At 31.0% G+C, this 18,268-nt stretch overlaps 1 protein-coding gene across 1 annotated transcript; it reads right to left on the bottom strand.

Moving 5' to 3' along the window:
* Nucleotides 1-3,508: 3,508 nt before the first annotated feature.
* LOC142332433 (sentrin-specific protease 8-like) lies at nt 3,509-13,905 on the bottom strand. Its single transcript, XM_075378881.1, has 2 exons — nt 13,593-13,905; nt 3,509-4,679 (listed from the first exon to the last, which is right to left on the bottom strand). The coding sequence occupies exon 2, from the start codon at nt 4,562-4,564 to the stop codon at nt 3,923-3,925; it is 642 nt and encodes a 213-aa protein (XP_075234996.1). The 5' UTR covers nt 4,565-4,679; nt 13,593-13,905; the 3' UTR covers nt 3,509-3,922.
* Nucleotides 13,906-18,268: the final 4,363 nt, after the last annotated feature.

The following is an 18,268-nucleotide window of genomic DNA, read 5'->3' on the forward strand; positions in this document are numbered from 1 at the left end:
GCACTTGCGAGATAAAAATCATGTTGACCAGTGTAATTTACCTATAATGTCACGGAAGTAGGGGTAATTCATGATTTCCTAAAAAGGTTTCTCCACACTGACTTTTCAACTTTGCTCAACAATTCTTCGAATTGTCCACCTCTAATATGTTCTTGGAGACCCACATTAATTCCTTGAGTTTAGGGCCACTAACACAAAGAAATTTTTCTTTCAAATAATGAAATCCTGCATCTTTTTTATCAATCGTCAAAGTAGAAGAATCATTTCTGAACTAACTAGTGAGAGACATAAAACATTTTTCTGTCTAAGCGTGCTTCATGCTTTGGGTGATTTTTCCCTGCAATCCAATTTGCACAAAAAGCAACAAAATTTAATACAGCCAAGATGCACACCCATTAATAATGCAACAATTTTTAAATCACAACATATAGTCTGACAGTACAATTACCGATTCCAGACTATTCCCAAAATAGCTGAAAAAATAGGGCTTGTTTCTTTTAAAAATTCAAATCCTGAACAAAGTTGTTTAATCCAACTTGAGTTATCAGAGCAGGTTCACAGGAAGAGGATTGTGCTTCAAAGGTAAGCTACCTCATAATCTGATTATTTTCTAAAGTTGGATGTGTTGGAAGATGCAGTATAGCCACCGTGAGGCACTGGCCTTAAAATATGTAAATTCAGGTTAATACAAGGCATGATCTTATAGCAGATGGTAAATTTGGGTACTGCACTGTAGTAATATACTGTAACTGTCTTTAGATTTATTACTTACTTATGCCTTTTAACTTTGTAATACATAAGAGTCCAACTGATTGTGTGGTTCACATCACATAATCAGTATAGCAAAATACATGCCGATTACCCATAGCCCTGTCTGTCAGATGTTTTACAAAGGCCAAACAGCCGCTGTGAGGGGAAGCAGTTCTTATCTTGATCACAACTTATATATAACATTTAATTAACTGGCGGAGTCTAAGTTCATCGTCGTTCTTTATATATCACAACACTAAACCCACATACTCAATCTATATAGCCATGGCCTTCATGATTATGTTTGTACCCCAGTCTCTGGAGTGATTCAAAATGAAAGGGAAATTAATTTGGGAACGGACTCTAGAGCTTGAAGATGGTAAAAGTTTTGGAAAAAAGTAAGACAATTATTTGTATCAATTTTTTTTCTTACTTCAAGCTTTAGTAATCAATTCTCAAATTATTTCCCTTTACTCCTAAATCTCAATATTTAAATTATGCCTAAAAAGTACATAAAATTCTGCAAAAGCAATACTTCAAAAATGTTCACTCAAAATAAAAAGTAAATTACAAACACACAAAACTTTTATATTCCAACAACTGTTTTAGTCAAACTGATAATAATCTGCTTCAATAATTTTAGATCCCACTGTAATTTTTTTAAATGTTTGTTATACGAGGTCTGTAAATAAAGTAATGAAACTAATTTTTTTTGGCAGCCAAAGTGGCAACACTGTAAAGTTACTAGTAAAAACATATGACAATATGACAGCTGATTTATATTAGGTATTAATATTTTTAGTCTATTTTTGAACACGTGAGTTTTTGTGCGTCACAAAAATGGGTAATACTAATTATGAGTAATGTTGTACAATGAAGTTTTATGTTAAACTCTGTGCGAATATTACTGAAATTTTTTTCAAAATTGAAAAGTGCGTATAGAGACGACTCACTGTCATGAGCCCAAGTTTTTAAATGGTTTAAAGCATTTTCAGATGGGCGGGAATCAGTTGCAGAAGATTCATGCTCTGCAACACCATTAACAACAATGTTGAGCAAATCAGACTTGATACGGTACAACCAGCTATTAACTGTCAGAATGACTGCAGAACAAATTAATTTGAACCACACCACAGTCTATCAAATTTTGACAAATGAATTGGACACGAAAAAAGTTAGTGCAAAACCGGTTCCAAAAAAGCAAAAATGAGAACTCACCACGTTCCAAAAAAAGCAAAAATGAGCAAAGCAAAACCATGCTAATTTGTTTCCTCAATAGTAATGGCATTGTCCATAAGGAGTTTTTGCCTACAATAAAGACTGTAAATTAATTTGCTTACCAACAAATTCTTGAAAGACTGCAGAAAAGAGTTGCCTGCGTGAGACCAGCAATTAAAGACACCTGGATGCTGCATCATGACAATGCACCTTGTGTCACACTGCACTCAATGAGTTTTTGGCAAAGAACAATATTCCTGTAGTTTCTCAACCACCTTATTCACCTGACTTGAGTGCCTGCAACTTTTTCCTGTTTCTGACTTTACAAACACCTCAAAGGACACATTTTGGAACAGTACAACATGTAACCGACCATCTGAAGGTTATTCCGGTTTCTGAGTTCTAATTCTGCTAAGAAGAGTGGGAAAACCATTTGAAGCATTGCGTGGCTACAAATTTATTTTAAATTTGTAATTTAAAATAATTTGAATTTCATATTTATCTTAAAACTGTAAAAACTATATATCAGTAGAATAAAATGCTCATCCATATAAATAATCCTGATGAGGAGAAAGTGTTAGAGAAAGAAGTTATTAATTTGGTTCCTTGGATTCATTTAGAGTTTGCACAATTGTTTGACAAATACAACATGAATACAAATATATAGGTATGATATATTAGAAAAACTCATTCCAACGATTTCTAATGGCCTTACCATGCTTGTTCAGTATAAAGCCAACACATTCAAAACTCAATAAAAATAGACACAGAAAATAATCCAGATAGATTGCTTGGCATAGATAAACTGCCTTTTATAAGGCTGTCGGCATCAAACTAGTTTAGCCTTTTTGGTAGTAGTATAAATTAAAAAATCTTGATTCAAATTATACTACTGTTAGTTTATAATATCCATCACACTAGTTTTTCTGTTGTAAAAACAAAAGATAGTGTTGTTTCTGTTAGCTAATCAAAATACTAGATTTTGACATTAATACTTGATTTTGATTAACATTTTAAAAAAAAGTGTTACATCAGGTATTAATATCAAAATCAAGTATTTCGATTAGTCAACAGAAACAATTTTATCTGTCTTCCCTGACCTTATTCTCAGATATGTTTACAGCTAATATACACACTTGCATTAACTACACAACGGGAAATAGGCATTGTGCCCCCTACCTCACCATTCACATCATGTAATGATCATAATACAAAAAAACAAAATTAAATCTTATAACTTCACTTACACTTTATAACACTGAATTTGTAACAAACAAAGCCAACTTAGCAGGTGCGTAGAACCTCAAGCGATTGTAAATATGAAAAAGCTAGTAACTGAGATTTGGTAAATACATTCCCAAATGGACAAATATTTAAAAATTTGAAACAATTTAACAGCCTTTTTCAGATTTACTTAAACTTTGAAATAATAGTCACTGCACAGTCTTGCAGTGCAAGAGAAAGATAGATCTAACTCTAAGACTGCAGAGTTAGATCTTAACCTGTTTAACAGTCAATACTTAGAGAAAATAATCACTCGTAACAGAATTAAATTATTTATTTTAATCACGTCCATAACATCATAAAACTATTACCATGTAAGATATTTTAAAATAGTAAATAAAACAAAACTGTTTTGGAAAAAAGACAGAGTTACTATTATTAAACAAAATAATTAATTAAAAAATAGCTAAATACAAGCCAATATGTAATAAATAAGTAATAAAATGTAAAGGTACATAAAATGGTTGTATTTATTAAATATAAATATGTTTTGTTATAATTTCTATTTGTTACTTATATAACAGAAGAACATAGTTAAGTTGAATTAGAGGCCACACATTTTAATCACATTCTGATGTGCACATGAAACATCATATTATAATGTACAGCATTATTTTGGTATCACAAACTAAGTAACTATAACTGATTTATTCGTATTGGTATTCTTTATCTACCTTTGAGCTAAACTGTTTATTAATTCTGATATAAAAAATCTTTTAGTAACAACATTACTTCTTTTAATAAGTTTAGCTCCTTCAATACGTTTATTTCTCAGAACATATTCAGCAAGATTTTCAATGTTGCATAACATATAAATACCACAATCATACATATTGTCTTGTTGTAAAGAATCCAGAGATTTAAAGTAATAGCTTTTGTTCAATTTTAAATAACCCGAAAGTTTAAAAGATAAACTTCTTGCCTGTCTATCATTCGATTCATTAGAAGAATCTAAATGATAAAACGTATTTTCTGGTTTACTATACACAAGTAAACTCCAATGTGTACCACCAGGTGATCTTAGATCTTCACAGTCATTCAATGGCATAAAAATAAAATCTTTTTCTAAAGTTTGTAAAGGATCCAAAAATATGGATAACTCTGCCAGAGGACTTGCTTTCAAGCACTGTGTTACAGCAGGAGAAATTAATAGAATGTTTGTACCAGAATACTTCTCTTTTTCTAAATACTCCAAGTAAAAACTGATTATTGCATCATTCAGCCAATGCGGTCCACTCAGTAAATCTACATCAGCCTGATATAAAATTGTATCATAATAACTCAATATGACATCATCATATCTGCCAGACATGACTACAAATAAAGTTTGCGTAACTAAGATAATCTTGAATTTAAAATTTTTAGACAGTGATGTATTCAATAATTTTAAGGTTGACGACTGCAACAGAACTGTAGATACATCTCATCTGAAAGTAAACAGTAATTATTATAATTAATTAAATCTTATATTAAAACAAAACAAATGACTAAGTTTGTTATTTGGTTTGTTTTTTCTATCTAAAACTAATTATAAGTTAAAAAATTAAATATTAATAATTTTAAACAATCAAGGGTAAGGCAATAAAATGGTTCTTCATTCATTATACTTGTAATATTTAGAGAAAAATGTCCAGGAAAATAATAAGATAAGAGTGAACATAAAATACAGTCATTGAATGGTTTAGTTTGTGAGAGTAAAAAAATATGCTTTATATTCAATAATGTAATTTTCAATTAATATAATAACAGTCATGCATCCTTTGGAGAGGACACTAATACGTCCATTAATATATGACATTACAGAAAATAAGGCTCCCAATATAAAGAATAAATAGAACTATGATCTTAAGATGAGTATTTTAAGAAGTAAAACACACCAAGCCCCCAATAAAAATTTAAAACATCATTAAAACTGGAGGAAAAAATATCAGCTCAAATTAGAGGAATCTAGGTGTACAAAAAGATTAGATACTTTCATCAGAATATATATAAAAAAATAACCTCAATTCAGTATCGCCAATACATGAGGGTATGGTTTCATTGTGACAATGCACTAAAAGAAAAATCTTGGTTCATCACCTCCAACAGCAATCTGCTACTTCTGTTAACCAATGGGATAATTAGCAAAGCTTTCATTTAAAAATAATCAGAATACAAAATAATCTACAGATACTGGAAATAAATAAAGATGAAATGAAAAATTAACTACAAAATTATTACTTAAGAAAAGAATAAATTGATACAAAAAACAAAAGTTTTAAATGTTTATAATATTTATATGTTGATAAAAAATTGTTATTTTGATACATATTGTTGGATAAAATCATAAATACTGAAAAAATTGGGGAGATCATGTATCTAGAATACCACAGTAGCACATACGAACAAAAGATAACATTATATGACAGTTGTATTTGCACAACTTTAGAATTTCTAGAGAAATAAAAATCTAAGTATACATGATTAAACAGTGTATAAATAGATTTCAGATATTTATTAATAGGAAAATCCAAATAATTGTAAGAATAGATGGACTGATAAAATGACCAATGATTTCAGTAAAAATGAAATTGTTTCTTTTTTTCATGTATTTATTTTGTAAAAGGCTGATTAAATTATTTTTTTAAAATCAACAATGCACTTATGTAAATCAATCCTGTATCCCTTAAGGTGTTACTACATATATGCCTAATTTAATATCATCGGCTGAACACAGTATTTATTTTGTAAAAGGCTGATTAAATTATTTTTTTAAAATCAACAATGCACTTATGTAAATCAATCCTGTATCCCTTAAGGTGTTACTACATATATGCCTAATTTAATATCATCGGCTGAACACAGTAGAGCAACTCACATGCGAACTGGTGCACAGTATATGGACTGCTGATACAGCATCATTCCCACCGCGCAGTTCTCTCACCAAAGAGGCGCTGCAGCCCCACCACTCTTAGGCTCCAATAAAAGAGCGTACACGAGAATTAATTTTCAATTCATTGTTGACCACTACAAGGATATGGATTACGAACTGTCCAAGCCATTTGACAACAGTCCTTCTCAGGGCTACCCTAAGATTAGCAAGAGCTGTTGAAGCCAATTGACGACAAAGACGACCCTTTCAGGGCCACCGTAAGGTTAGTAAGTGCCACATGCGATTCAAAGCCATTCAGCGACAAGGGATAATTCTTATTAAAAGTATATTATAAGTATATACAAGGTGCTACCCAAAAGTTCGAGGAATTTGAATTTCGCGCGCGAACCATTGCTGCTACCGCTACATGTGGCTAACAGTACTCTTTGTAAATCAGTGTTCCAACAGCTGTGATGGTGAAAGGCTGCATTGTTGACTTTTGTGCGGTAGTGTAACGTTGTGTTTTACTGCTTCTGGGAAAATCTAAATGGTAGATTTTAAAGAGCAAAGAACCTGCATCAAATTTTGCTTCATGCTTAAAAAAACTGGTGCAGAAACCCATCGCATGCTTGTGGAAGCATTTGGTGACAATGCTATGAGTAAAAGTAAAACATTTTGTGATACAAACTATTCAAAGATGGACGAACAACAGTCTATGACGATGAGCGTTCAGGAAGACCATCAACAAGCACAACACCGGAAAACATCGAGAAAGTGCTGAGGTTATTGTTACAGATCGTAGACAAACAATCCATGATATTTGTGCAATCGTACAAATGTCATATGGATCCGTGCAACGCATCTTGTCAGACAATTTGAACATGAGACGCATTGCTGCAAAATTCGTACCGAGACTGTTGAACAGCGACCAAAAACAAAATCGCGTAGCTATCTCTAATGAATTGAAAAATTCAGCAAGAGATGACCCTAACTTCATCTCCAACATCATAACCGGAGATGAGACATGGGTGTCCCTGAAACTAAGCAGCAGTTGTCGCCAAGTTCACCTCGGCCAAAAAAAGCAAGCCAAGTTCGCAGCAACGTGAAGTCCATGATGATTGTTTTTTCGACATCAAAGGCATTATCCATAAGGAATTTGTTCCTCTTGATCAAACTGTCAATGGGATGTTCCATTGTAGCGCAAACGTTCAGATCTGTGGGGTAACAACAGCTGGGTTCTGCACCATGACAATGCGCCTGCGCACACATTGCTAGCCGTTCGAAATTTCTTGGCTTCCAAAAAGACAGTGGTGATTCCTACTCGCCTGACCTTGACCCGTGCGACTTTTTTCTCTTTCTGAAAATAAAATTTCAATTGAAAGGCTGTCGTTTTAACACAATTGAGGAGATTCAGGAAGAAACACAGAACGTGCTTCGAACACTTACTCCTGCAGACTTCCAGGGATGCATGGAATCACGGGAAAAACGCTGGGATCACTGTATCAATGCTCAAGGGGATTACTTTGAAGGAGACAGTGGAAATTATAAGTTATGGTAAGCTATTTTATTTTTATAGTAAAAAATTCCCTGAACTTTTGGGTAGCACCTCATATTACATAGAGATACAAGAACAATTTCTAACATTTACAGGAACCAAACTGCAACAGTAATAATAATCTATTAACACAAGAAAAGATTAACAATAACAAGAGTCTGACAAGGATATTTCCTATCCCCATTACTTTTTAATTTTTACATAGCAATAGCAGTTACTGATGTTAAAGAACAATTTAGATCCGGAGTAACAGTGCAAGGTGAAATGATACTACAATTTGCTGATATGAATTCTAGCTGAGAGTAAAAGGGATTTTGAAGAAATAATTAATGACTTGGATGAAGTCCTACGCATAAACTACCGCATGAAAATAAACAAGTTCAAAACGAAGTAATGAGATGTGTAAAGAATAATGTAGATGGACCACTGAATATAAAAATAGGAAGAGAAAAATTTATGGAGTAAAACAATTTTGTGATCTGGGAAATGGAATTATTAAAGATGGACAAAGCAGGAGCAATATAAAATGCCAAATAGCACAGGCGAAACGAGCTTTCAATCTGAAATACAATTAGCTCACATCAAAAATTAATTTAAACATCAGGAAAACATTTTTGAAAGTCTATGTTTAGAGTGTAAGCTTTAGCTTTATAAGGAAGTGAAACTTGAACCTGAGAAGAAAAGATTAGAAACTTTTGAAATGTGGTATAATAAATGTGGTGCAAAGTGACAAATGAAGAGGTGTTGCGGCAAATTGATGAAGAAAGAAATACTTGGAAAAGTACAGTATAAGAGACGGTTAGGCGACATGTTAAGACATCCTGGAATAGTCGCTTTGATTTTAGAGGGACAGGGTAGATGAGAAAATTTTGCAGGCAGGCAATGTTTTGGAATATGTAATATAAACTCTTAGCGGTGTAGGATGTAGGGTGCAGTGGGTTGCACTAGGTGGTAATGGGTAATGGGTAAGGGGTAGGGGGTAGTTGTAGATTGTGCTAGGTGGTAATGGGGTAGGCGGTTGTGGTGGTGGTAGGGGGTAGGTGGTTGCGGTGGGTGGTAGGGGTAGGTGGTTGCGGTGGTTGGTAGGGGGTAGGTGGTTGCGGTGGGGATGGGATATGGAGAGGGGTATTGGTAGGCGGTTGTGGTGGGGAAGGATAGTGGTAGACGGTTGCGGTGGTTGGAGGGGGTAGGCGGTTTTGGGTAGGGGTAGGTGGTATACCAAAATTTAACAACTGCACTAGATAGGGGATCTTGGAAGCTGCATCAAACCAGTCAAATTACTAAAGATACAAAAAACATTGTTTGCTTTTCAAACCTACCACTATACACATTTTGTTAATGCAAGTAGTTGCTTAACAACAAGTGCTTTTTCTTCTAAATATAAAAGGAGATGCAACAGGATGTATATGCATTAAAAAGATACATAATGAACACCTTTGAAGTCTGTTATTTCCATCTTAAGTACTGCATACTTTTTAGAGCAGTTGCCAACATTTTGCTGCCTATCTCAGGAAGAGGATTGTCGACTGAATTCCCTTCCATATGAATGTATCATTTAAATAAAAATGTTGGGTTTATTTTATTTGTGGATATTTATACAAAATATTTTTTTAAAAATTCTTTATAACCAACATTATTATTTTGGCTTTAATAGCCATCTGAAATATCATAAGTTTAGCAATGTTAAAGAGTTTAAAACTATCATCAGCCCATTCAGAATACCTGAGGGCTTATCTTATTTACTCCATGATCTGCTGTTGTTTTATCCTATACAATGCAAACAGCACATCTCCATCTGCAGTATCAGAAATATTTAATTAAAGGTTCACAACTTTCTTCTGTAAAAATTCTAAGAATTTTTGTAAATCTGCTGTCAGTTCTTCATAGATTGGATTAATTTTCACAGTAGCTGAGTCGTTACTTTTTGTGTTATATCAGATTGCTGCTGTAAGTATTAATCCAAACTATGATGTACTGACAGCAGATTTACAAAAATTACTACAACTCTTTAATCTGATGTGTAAATCACGATCACTTTCGAGAAAACTTCTTTTCCAGTGACATCTCACAACAATTTTTTGCAATATAAAAGAGCTGCATACATCATAAGAATCTAAAGAAAGTATTTCAAAATCTAAATTGAATTTGACCATTTTCTAGCAACATCTTTGGATTCTACCTCATAATTGGAACAAAATTATTAGGTACAAAAGCAAACTTCTTTTCTGAATTTAAATCTAAATCTAAATATTCCCTTGTGTTTTTTTTATACACATAGTGCATTAAAAAAAAACAGTTATTATGCAATGTATTCAATGATACTCTCAATTACTTTGTGCAAGGTTTTTTGTGAGCATTCAAAAATGTTTTTAGGGAAATTGGAGTTTTTTGGGAAATCGAAAACATCTTATAAAAATTTGGGTTGTAATATGTCCTTAAAAGTACACTTCCTGCACTTGCACCTAGGTTTCTTCCCAGAAAATCTTGGCACAGTGAACAATGGACATGGGGAACATTTTCATCAGAGATTTCAACAATGGAAAAGAGGTATAAAGGCAAACAGAATCCTAATATGCTGATCGATTATTGCTGAACCATCAAGAGAGATGCTCCAAAGGCGATATATAGTAGAAAATCATCATTTCTTGCATTCTAGACAAGTCAAATGCTTAAATGTTTAAATATAAATTGAATATTAAGTATTAAAATGTTTGAAATTGTAAACGCCTGTCTCTTGGAAACCTGATGCGATCAGAATCACATATTTTTCTTTCTGAGAAAAAAAATCATTTTTGTTTCACACTGTAATTGTTATTAAAAACATCAAGTCTTCAATATTAATTTTTTAATATTAAAAACGTAACTTTTTTCTCTGTTACTAATTTTCAATTATGAGTACCTTCTATATCCTAAATTGGCGATATTTGACTTTCTCCTCCTACCATTGCCATAATCTTTTGTGTGTTCTCAATGCACTTAATTTTTTTATTTTTAAAGGGTTTTTTTAATAATTTTAATAAATTCATCACAAGCTTATATTAATGATATAAATTCAACATTTTCATTAATACATAAAAAACAGAATTAAACATATACAAAAATACAACAGGCAAATTACTACAAATTATACAAACTTAATAATTAATGCTACTCCACACAACAACAAAATAGAACAGAGTTTAAAAAGCTTTGTAGTTTTATTTATCAATAATAAATTCAAAGCATGTTTTAACATTTCATTTATAAGGAACATAATATTGTCCGATATGTAAGGCACTATGTAAATTACTCAAAAAGTAATAAACATTATATGGACACACTGTGAAAAAAGGTTCATACTGTCAAACTTTTACAGTATGAACAATTATCTTTCTAAACCTAATCCTAACACGATCACCACACTTAATATTCCCAACATCAGTCTTTGAAGAAACCTGGTTTAGAGTGAAAGTAGTGTCAGATTATTATACAAGTTTTTAACTTTTTGTTAAGGTGTACTGAAGTTAATTCAAAAACTGTTATACAACTAACATTCAATTTTTATTACTCAAACAGTTAGTGGGGAACATTTGTGGACAAAGAGAAAATAAAAGTTTACAAATTTATTAAAAGATTTTTTATAAAATTCTCTTTAATAACAGCCTTTAATTACACATTTCACATTAAAAAAAATTCAATTAAAATTAAAAAACACAGTTTGCCCCTCTCTTCATTGTCTAATATCCTCAACACCAGTCTTACTAAGCAAGCAATTACAACTTACAACCTCCTTTCTAATTTCATTCCATCACTTAACCATCCACACTTATTCTTTTCCTTTTTTGGAGGTGTCTGTTCCATTATTACCTTACTCATTCTACAATCTTTCAAATAATTTCATCAATATTTATAACTAAAAACAAGTTCAATGTTTCTTTGAGGAAATTTCACACCAACATTATCATTTTCATGCAGTTGTAAAAACTAATCTTCATGGTTACTTTGAAATTTTTATTTCAGACTTAATTCCAACATTGCAGTTGAAATACCAGTGTATAACTATTACAATTTTAAGTAATAGTGTCTGATAAAATGAAGGCTGGCCCACAGATAGAAAAGCTCGAAAACGTTTTCTTTTAGTTACAGAACTTTCATCTCTCATTATCTCAATACACTGAAAATCTGTTAAAGAGTGATGACTGAAGGAAGGTTACAAAATCAGCAGACAGCTAAAAACTGTAATTTAATCGTTTCCTGTGATCGACTGACAGCATCCCAGCAGTTCCAGATTAGAAATACATTTTCACCTTTCTCCAGCAAGTAATAAAATGAAGAAAATCACATATCACAATAACTGTAAAATAAGCTCGTCTGAAAACACACTAATTAGGCAAGGAAGAATTTCAAATTTTCTGCAGTGTTCCATAAGATATGTTAGGATTACTTTTTAAAAAATTTGCTGGTTATCTACTTACTAAATGGATAAAATTCATATAATTAATATTCAGATTAAGTTACATGGGTGTAACCAAATAATTACTAATAAATTAATGTTGTATAAATCTTTACAATTACTTTTACTGAATTATTTTAATTACAAAAATTGAATTATTTATTATAAAAATCAATTATAAAAGAAATGATAATCAGAGAAAAGTCAAAAATGGGTATGTTGCACTACTTATAAGTATGTTGCACTAGTTATAAGATCATTAACATTTTACATATTAAAATTATAAGCATTATTGCTTATAATTATAGATAAATTTACCAAACTTAACCTACAAACAGTAACATTTGATTTAAATAACTGCAATAATTACCAAATTATTATTTTAATACTCAAAACATTACTGTGTTAATTAGTCAAGATTAGTAAACAAAGCGATTAGTCAAGATTAATAAACAAAGCGAGCGTAGGTTAAGTTTAGCTAAATTTTATTTATAAAATAAATATAAATGGTTGTAGATATGGTAATATAATGGTTACATTATGTGATATTAACAATTGGTCAATGGGTTAATAAGTAAGTACCAAAAAAACGAATAGGCAAAGCACAGAATAGTTTGACAAGGGAAATGAAGCTTTTCTACGTACCAATTTAGGCTGATGAAAGCATATTTTATATCTGTTAATTCTAAATATCAAGCAGATTTTTTTTTCCACTTAAGAGTAGAGTAAAACAAAATTTTAAATGTGTTAGATCAATTTACAATGTACAAAGAAGAGGCTTCATGTAGAAAAGAAAAATTTAATATTATAACAAAATTTAACAAATTCTAGTGTGTTACTTTCACTGCACAACATTTTGTGCAGTTGTTTTATGTTACATACAATAGGAAAAATTATAGATCAAATAACATGAAACTTTTGTAAAACACTAAAATTAAATGGCTGTATGAAAATTGTAATGATTTGATGTATGAAAGATTTAAAATGAAATGTAGGAAAAAGAAGCACATGGACTGTTCTGAAAGTAGGGCATCATAATTACCCAAAGCAAAAACTTCACCTTCCTTAAAGTTTACAACTTACAAGGCAAAAGTTTACTAACCAAATACAGGAAATGCAGATTTAAAATTCACAAATATCAATATTACAATTAGTACAGAATAGAAAGGAATGAAAAAGTACAGTAATAAATTAATAACATCTTATTCATTAAATATAAATATATTAAGGAAATGCCAAAAAAGTAAATTCTTTAAAAGTACAGTGAAAAACAGAATCATTTGATAATGAATAAATACTAATTTTAAATAATTCATTTCGGTAAAAGAAATCTTTAAATATTAGCAAAATATAAAATAGCATACTGCCTTATTAAAGCAAACATTAACAACTATCAAAATGAATCTTTACTACTGTTAATATTAGTGTTAACGTTAGTGCCGATTTGTAAACCAATGGAAATCATTTATAGGTTATTTAAAATTAAATTTAGGTCAAGTTACCTTTATAACAGGAATCCAAGCTAGTACACAGAAATATTAAATTTAAACAATGGCCGTAGGAAAAAGAACGCAGCCTAATAAGCCAAAAATAATTAACACCCACAACCTAAAGTTTAACACAGAACTCATGATTACACAGTATTGAGGTAATTAACAAAACCTGTAACATGTAAACTGTAACCCATTAACACGAGTAACTTAAGTAACACGTAGGTTAATTTAAAATTAATTTTCCACGAAAAATGTACTTATTTAAATTTGCAAACAAACATCGATTCAGAATTTTTATTTTCATAGCTCAAATTAATCAATCGATACTCTCGATGGTACAACTCGAGATTTAAACTACGAGTACAAAAAGGAACGGTGGTTAGAATATCATAAAAATTAACTACATTTGTAAAAACTATATATCATGAATATATAGTTTAAAAGAAATGTACCGTATTTAATTATACCATATTTAAAAGAAATGTTAAATTCTTTACCTTAAGATTTTAACTTCGACTGATAGTTTATAATTTACTCTTGATACAAATTAATTTCTCACAATAATAAAAAAATACATTATTTTTATTATCATAAAAATATGATGTGAATCGACATGACTTCCTTGTACCCCTATTAAATTCCATATACACATTTTTAAAAGTACATAAAATTTTATTTCACTAATACCTTCTAACTTTTTTCATACATATTTTTTTTTTTATTGTTATTTTATTATAATTTATTGCAAACCGTTTTTTACTATAGAGGTTAATAATTATTAAAAAATCAATATTTAAATTAAAAACAAAAGTAAATGAAGTTAGATTCAAACCAATGTGTCTCCCCTTGTACAATCCAAATATTTTATTAATTAAAATTTTATTTGGTTATAACTCCAGAATCAATGAAAATAAGTACCACTTATGATATATATTGTTGAAGAGCTCTCAATGAGGGCTCATTACTGCGGTTAAGAAAAACTCAAAAACCACAGCCAAAAGACTGTTGTTGACTAATTACAATTTTAGCTTTACAAACACAGGGTTCCAAGGCTGACTACATCTAATGACAACGTTCTCTTTATTACAGTTATGGCTCTGTATATAGACAATGAATTTAACTTATTACATGTTGTTCTATGTGGCAAAAGTGATAGTTTTTAATACCTTTCATGTTCCTGGCAAATAATTCATTTCTGTCAAGAAACACTAGCAGGAAAATGTAACAAAAGCTCAAGGAAAAAATTTACAATGGTCATCATTTCAGGGCTAGAAGAGTAGTTAAAATTGCTTTTGGGATTTTATATCTGCAATTGCATGTCCTGAGGAAACCGATGCTTCTAGAACCGAAAGATAAGGAGGTAGTTAGTTACATATACTTATTCAACTATACTTGCATAATACAAACCAAACTTTTGCTTTAGAAGGCAATTCTGCTATTCTATTGACTAAGAGGATGATATAACCAGAGAATTGGTTCCTGGACAGTGGAGAGTTTCAGGATTTTCCAGTGATATCCAAGGAATTCCAGGATTCCAAGAAAACCCTCAAGCAGGTAGAATGGGTCATGAACTGAATTTCTATTTCTCAACAAATTAAGGTAAAATGAGTTGACAAAATAACTTGATGGAACTACAAAACTATTAGCAGAAACATAGTGAAGTTTAAATTAACTATACTAATTCTTTATTGTTAATTTTGTTATTTTTTATTTATATCATTTAGCTTGTTATTAGTAATATAAGAGAATCATTACTAAATTAACAAGACAACACAACTACAAGGAATAGAGAAGACTACTAATTAACCAAAATATTATTTCTTTATATTAGGACACACATACAAGGATTTATATTTCTCTTACAATATTTTCTAAACAAAATTGAGTAGGGTGGCAATAAAATGAAAAATGAGTGAAAATATCAAGTACCAGATAGTCGTAGTGTACGTAATGTATCAGTTAAGTCACCTGCATATGCATTTCACTTGTCAATATTAATTTATAGGTGAACTAACAACTAACTGTAAAAGCAAAATCCTATCTCAATATTTTCATATTAATCTCAAATTGATAGCTTGAATATTGGATTCATTCATAAGCTCTCTGTACTCTCTTCTTCAGCTTAACTTTTTTTTTCTTGGTAAGCTGTCATCCTTCTGCCTTATGATAGTCCATTGTTTTCTAGCATCAATGGTAATGATTTTATTTCATTTACATTCAACTAAAGGTAGATTATTTTGATGCAACAGTTTAGCAGCTATCTTTTGACTTTACAGAAGTTTCATAAGGGAAAGTAATTCTTGAAATCCAAAGACCTATAGGCATGCATTTGAAATGCCAGTCCAATGCTTTCAGCAGATAATATCTTTAACAAAGTCTCTTTCATCTGAAACTTTCTGTCATTACCACCTCATTATTCAATTAATATTCCTAAAAAAAAATGTTTTTACACCACACATTTTAGACAGAGATCACATCATCTCTGTCAAGATGGGCTATTTTATACACACCGACAGAAGAACAGCATTTCTCTTCAATAGACAACTAGATTACTTTTAGACAATTAGAAAACTAGATTAGATTCATGAATTAACTTTAATAATTAACAGGTAATTAAAAATTTAATAATTCTTTCCATCCATTAATGATTGCTATAACCTATTTGTACTGTAGATTATAATATCTCAAAATAAGCTATTTAGTTTTACTTCGCATTAGAGGAGGTGATCTTACTTCCAACGAGTTTTGTTCAATAATTACACATTTTATTGATGATATAACCCCATGTACAAAATCCTTTTTTGCCATAGTAAATCCTGTTGCTGCACTTTTTCTAAAAATCTTGCAAGCCATTTTCCACAATTTTTATTCCATATAATTAAAAAATTATTACAATTATGTTTGTAAATATTTTCTCAAAGCATACTGGTTTTAAACGCCAAATTATTCATGTTTCTTTTGTCGCCTATAAAATTTTATTTGTCATGTAACAAAGTTGTAGAATTAAGACATCAATACATAAAAATGCATGTGTTATGCAAAGAATAATTTGAACAACGGCTTTCCTGAAATAGATTGAAATTTTGTTCTTTAAGAAGGATAAAAGTTTGTTTCCAGACAATTTACTTATTTCCTCAGCTCTCAGTCCTTATTGATCGAATAAGGACTTAAATCCATTGAAGAACTTAATATTGATCAACTTGAAAATAAAATTATACAGAATAATTTTATATTTATACATATTTGATAATTTCACATTCAGAAATAATGTTTTGAAGGCAATAAAAAATTGTATTATGAATTGGGAAGCAGCTTTATGGAATTTTTTTTTTTTGTCTTCAGTCATTTGACTGGTTTATGCAGCTCTCCAAGATTCCCTATCTAGTGCTAGTCGTTTCATTTAGGTATATGCCCTACATCCTACATCCCTAACTATTTGTTTTACATATTCCAAACGTGCCCTGCCTACACAATTTTTTCCTTCTACCTGTCCTTCCAATATTAAAGCGACTATTCCAGGATGCCTTAATATGTGGCCTATAAGTCTGTCTCTTCGTTTAGCTATATTTTCCCAAATGCTTCCTTCTTCATCTATTTGCTGCAACACCTCTTCATTTGTCACTTTATCCACCCATCTGATTTTTAACATTCTCCTATAGCACCACATTTCAAAAGCTTTCTAATCTTTTCTTCTCAGATACTCCGATTGTCCAAGTTTCACTTCCATATAAAGCGACACTCCAAACATATATTTTCAAAAATCTTTTCCTGACATTTAAATTAATATTTGATGTAAACAAATTATATTTCTGACTGAAGGCTCGTTTCGCCTGTGCTATTCAGCATTTTATATCGCTCCTGCTTCATCCATCCTTAGTAATTCTACTTCCCAAATAACAAAATTCTTCTACCTCCATAATCTTTTCTCCTCCTATTTTCACATTCAGTGGTCCATCTTTGTTATTTCTACTACATTTCATTACTTTTGTTTTCTTCTTGTTTATTTTCATGCGATAGTTCTTGCGTAGGACTTCATCCATGCCATTCATTGTTTCTTCTAAATCCTTTTTACTCTCAACTAGAATTACTATATCATCAGCAAATCGTAGCATCTTTATCTTTTCACCTTGTACTGTTACTCCAAATCTATATTGTTCTTTAACATCATTAACTGCTAGTTCCACGTAAAGATTAAATAGTAACGGGGATAGGGAACATCATTGTCGGACTCCCTTTCTTATTACTGCTTCTTTCTTATGTTCTTCAATTATTACTGTTGCTGTTTGGTTCCTGTAAATGTTAGCAATTGTTCTTGTATCTCTATATTTGAACTCTAATTTTTTTAAAATGCAGAACATTTTATTCCAGTCTACGTTATCGAATGCCTTTTCTAGGTCCATAAACGTCAAGTATGTTGGTTTGTTTTTCTTTAATCTTCCTTCTACTATTAATCTGAGGCCTAAAATTGCTTCCCTTGTCCCTATACTTTTCCTGAAATCAAATTGGTCTTCTCCTAACACTTCTTCCACTCTCCTCTCAAATCTTCTGTATAGAATTCTAGTTAAGATTTTTGATGCATGACTATTTAAACTAATTGTTCTGTATTCTTCACATTTATCTGCCCCTGCTTTCTTTGGTATCATGACTATAACACTTTTTTTGAAGTCTGACGGAAGTTCTCCTTT

This window comes from Lycorma delicatula, chromosome 1, assembly GCF_047948215.1.
Source record: "Lycorma delicatula isolate Av1 chromosome 1, ASM4794821v1, whole genome shotgun sequence".
Taxonomy (NCBI): domain Eukaryota; kingdom Metazoa; phylum Arthropoda; class Insecta; order Hemiptera; family Fulgoridae; genus Lycorma; species Lycorma delicatula.

Excerpts from the sequence above, each read along its gene's own strand:
- LOC142332433 (XM_075378881.1), bottom strand. The coding sequence starts at position 4,564 with ATGTCTGGCAGATATGATGATGTCATATTGAGTTATTATGATACAATT.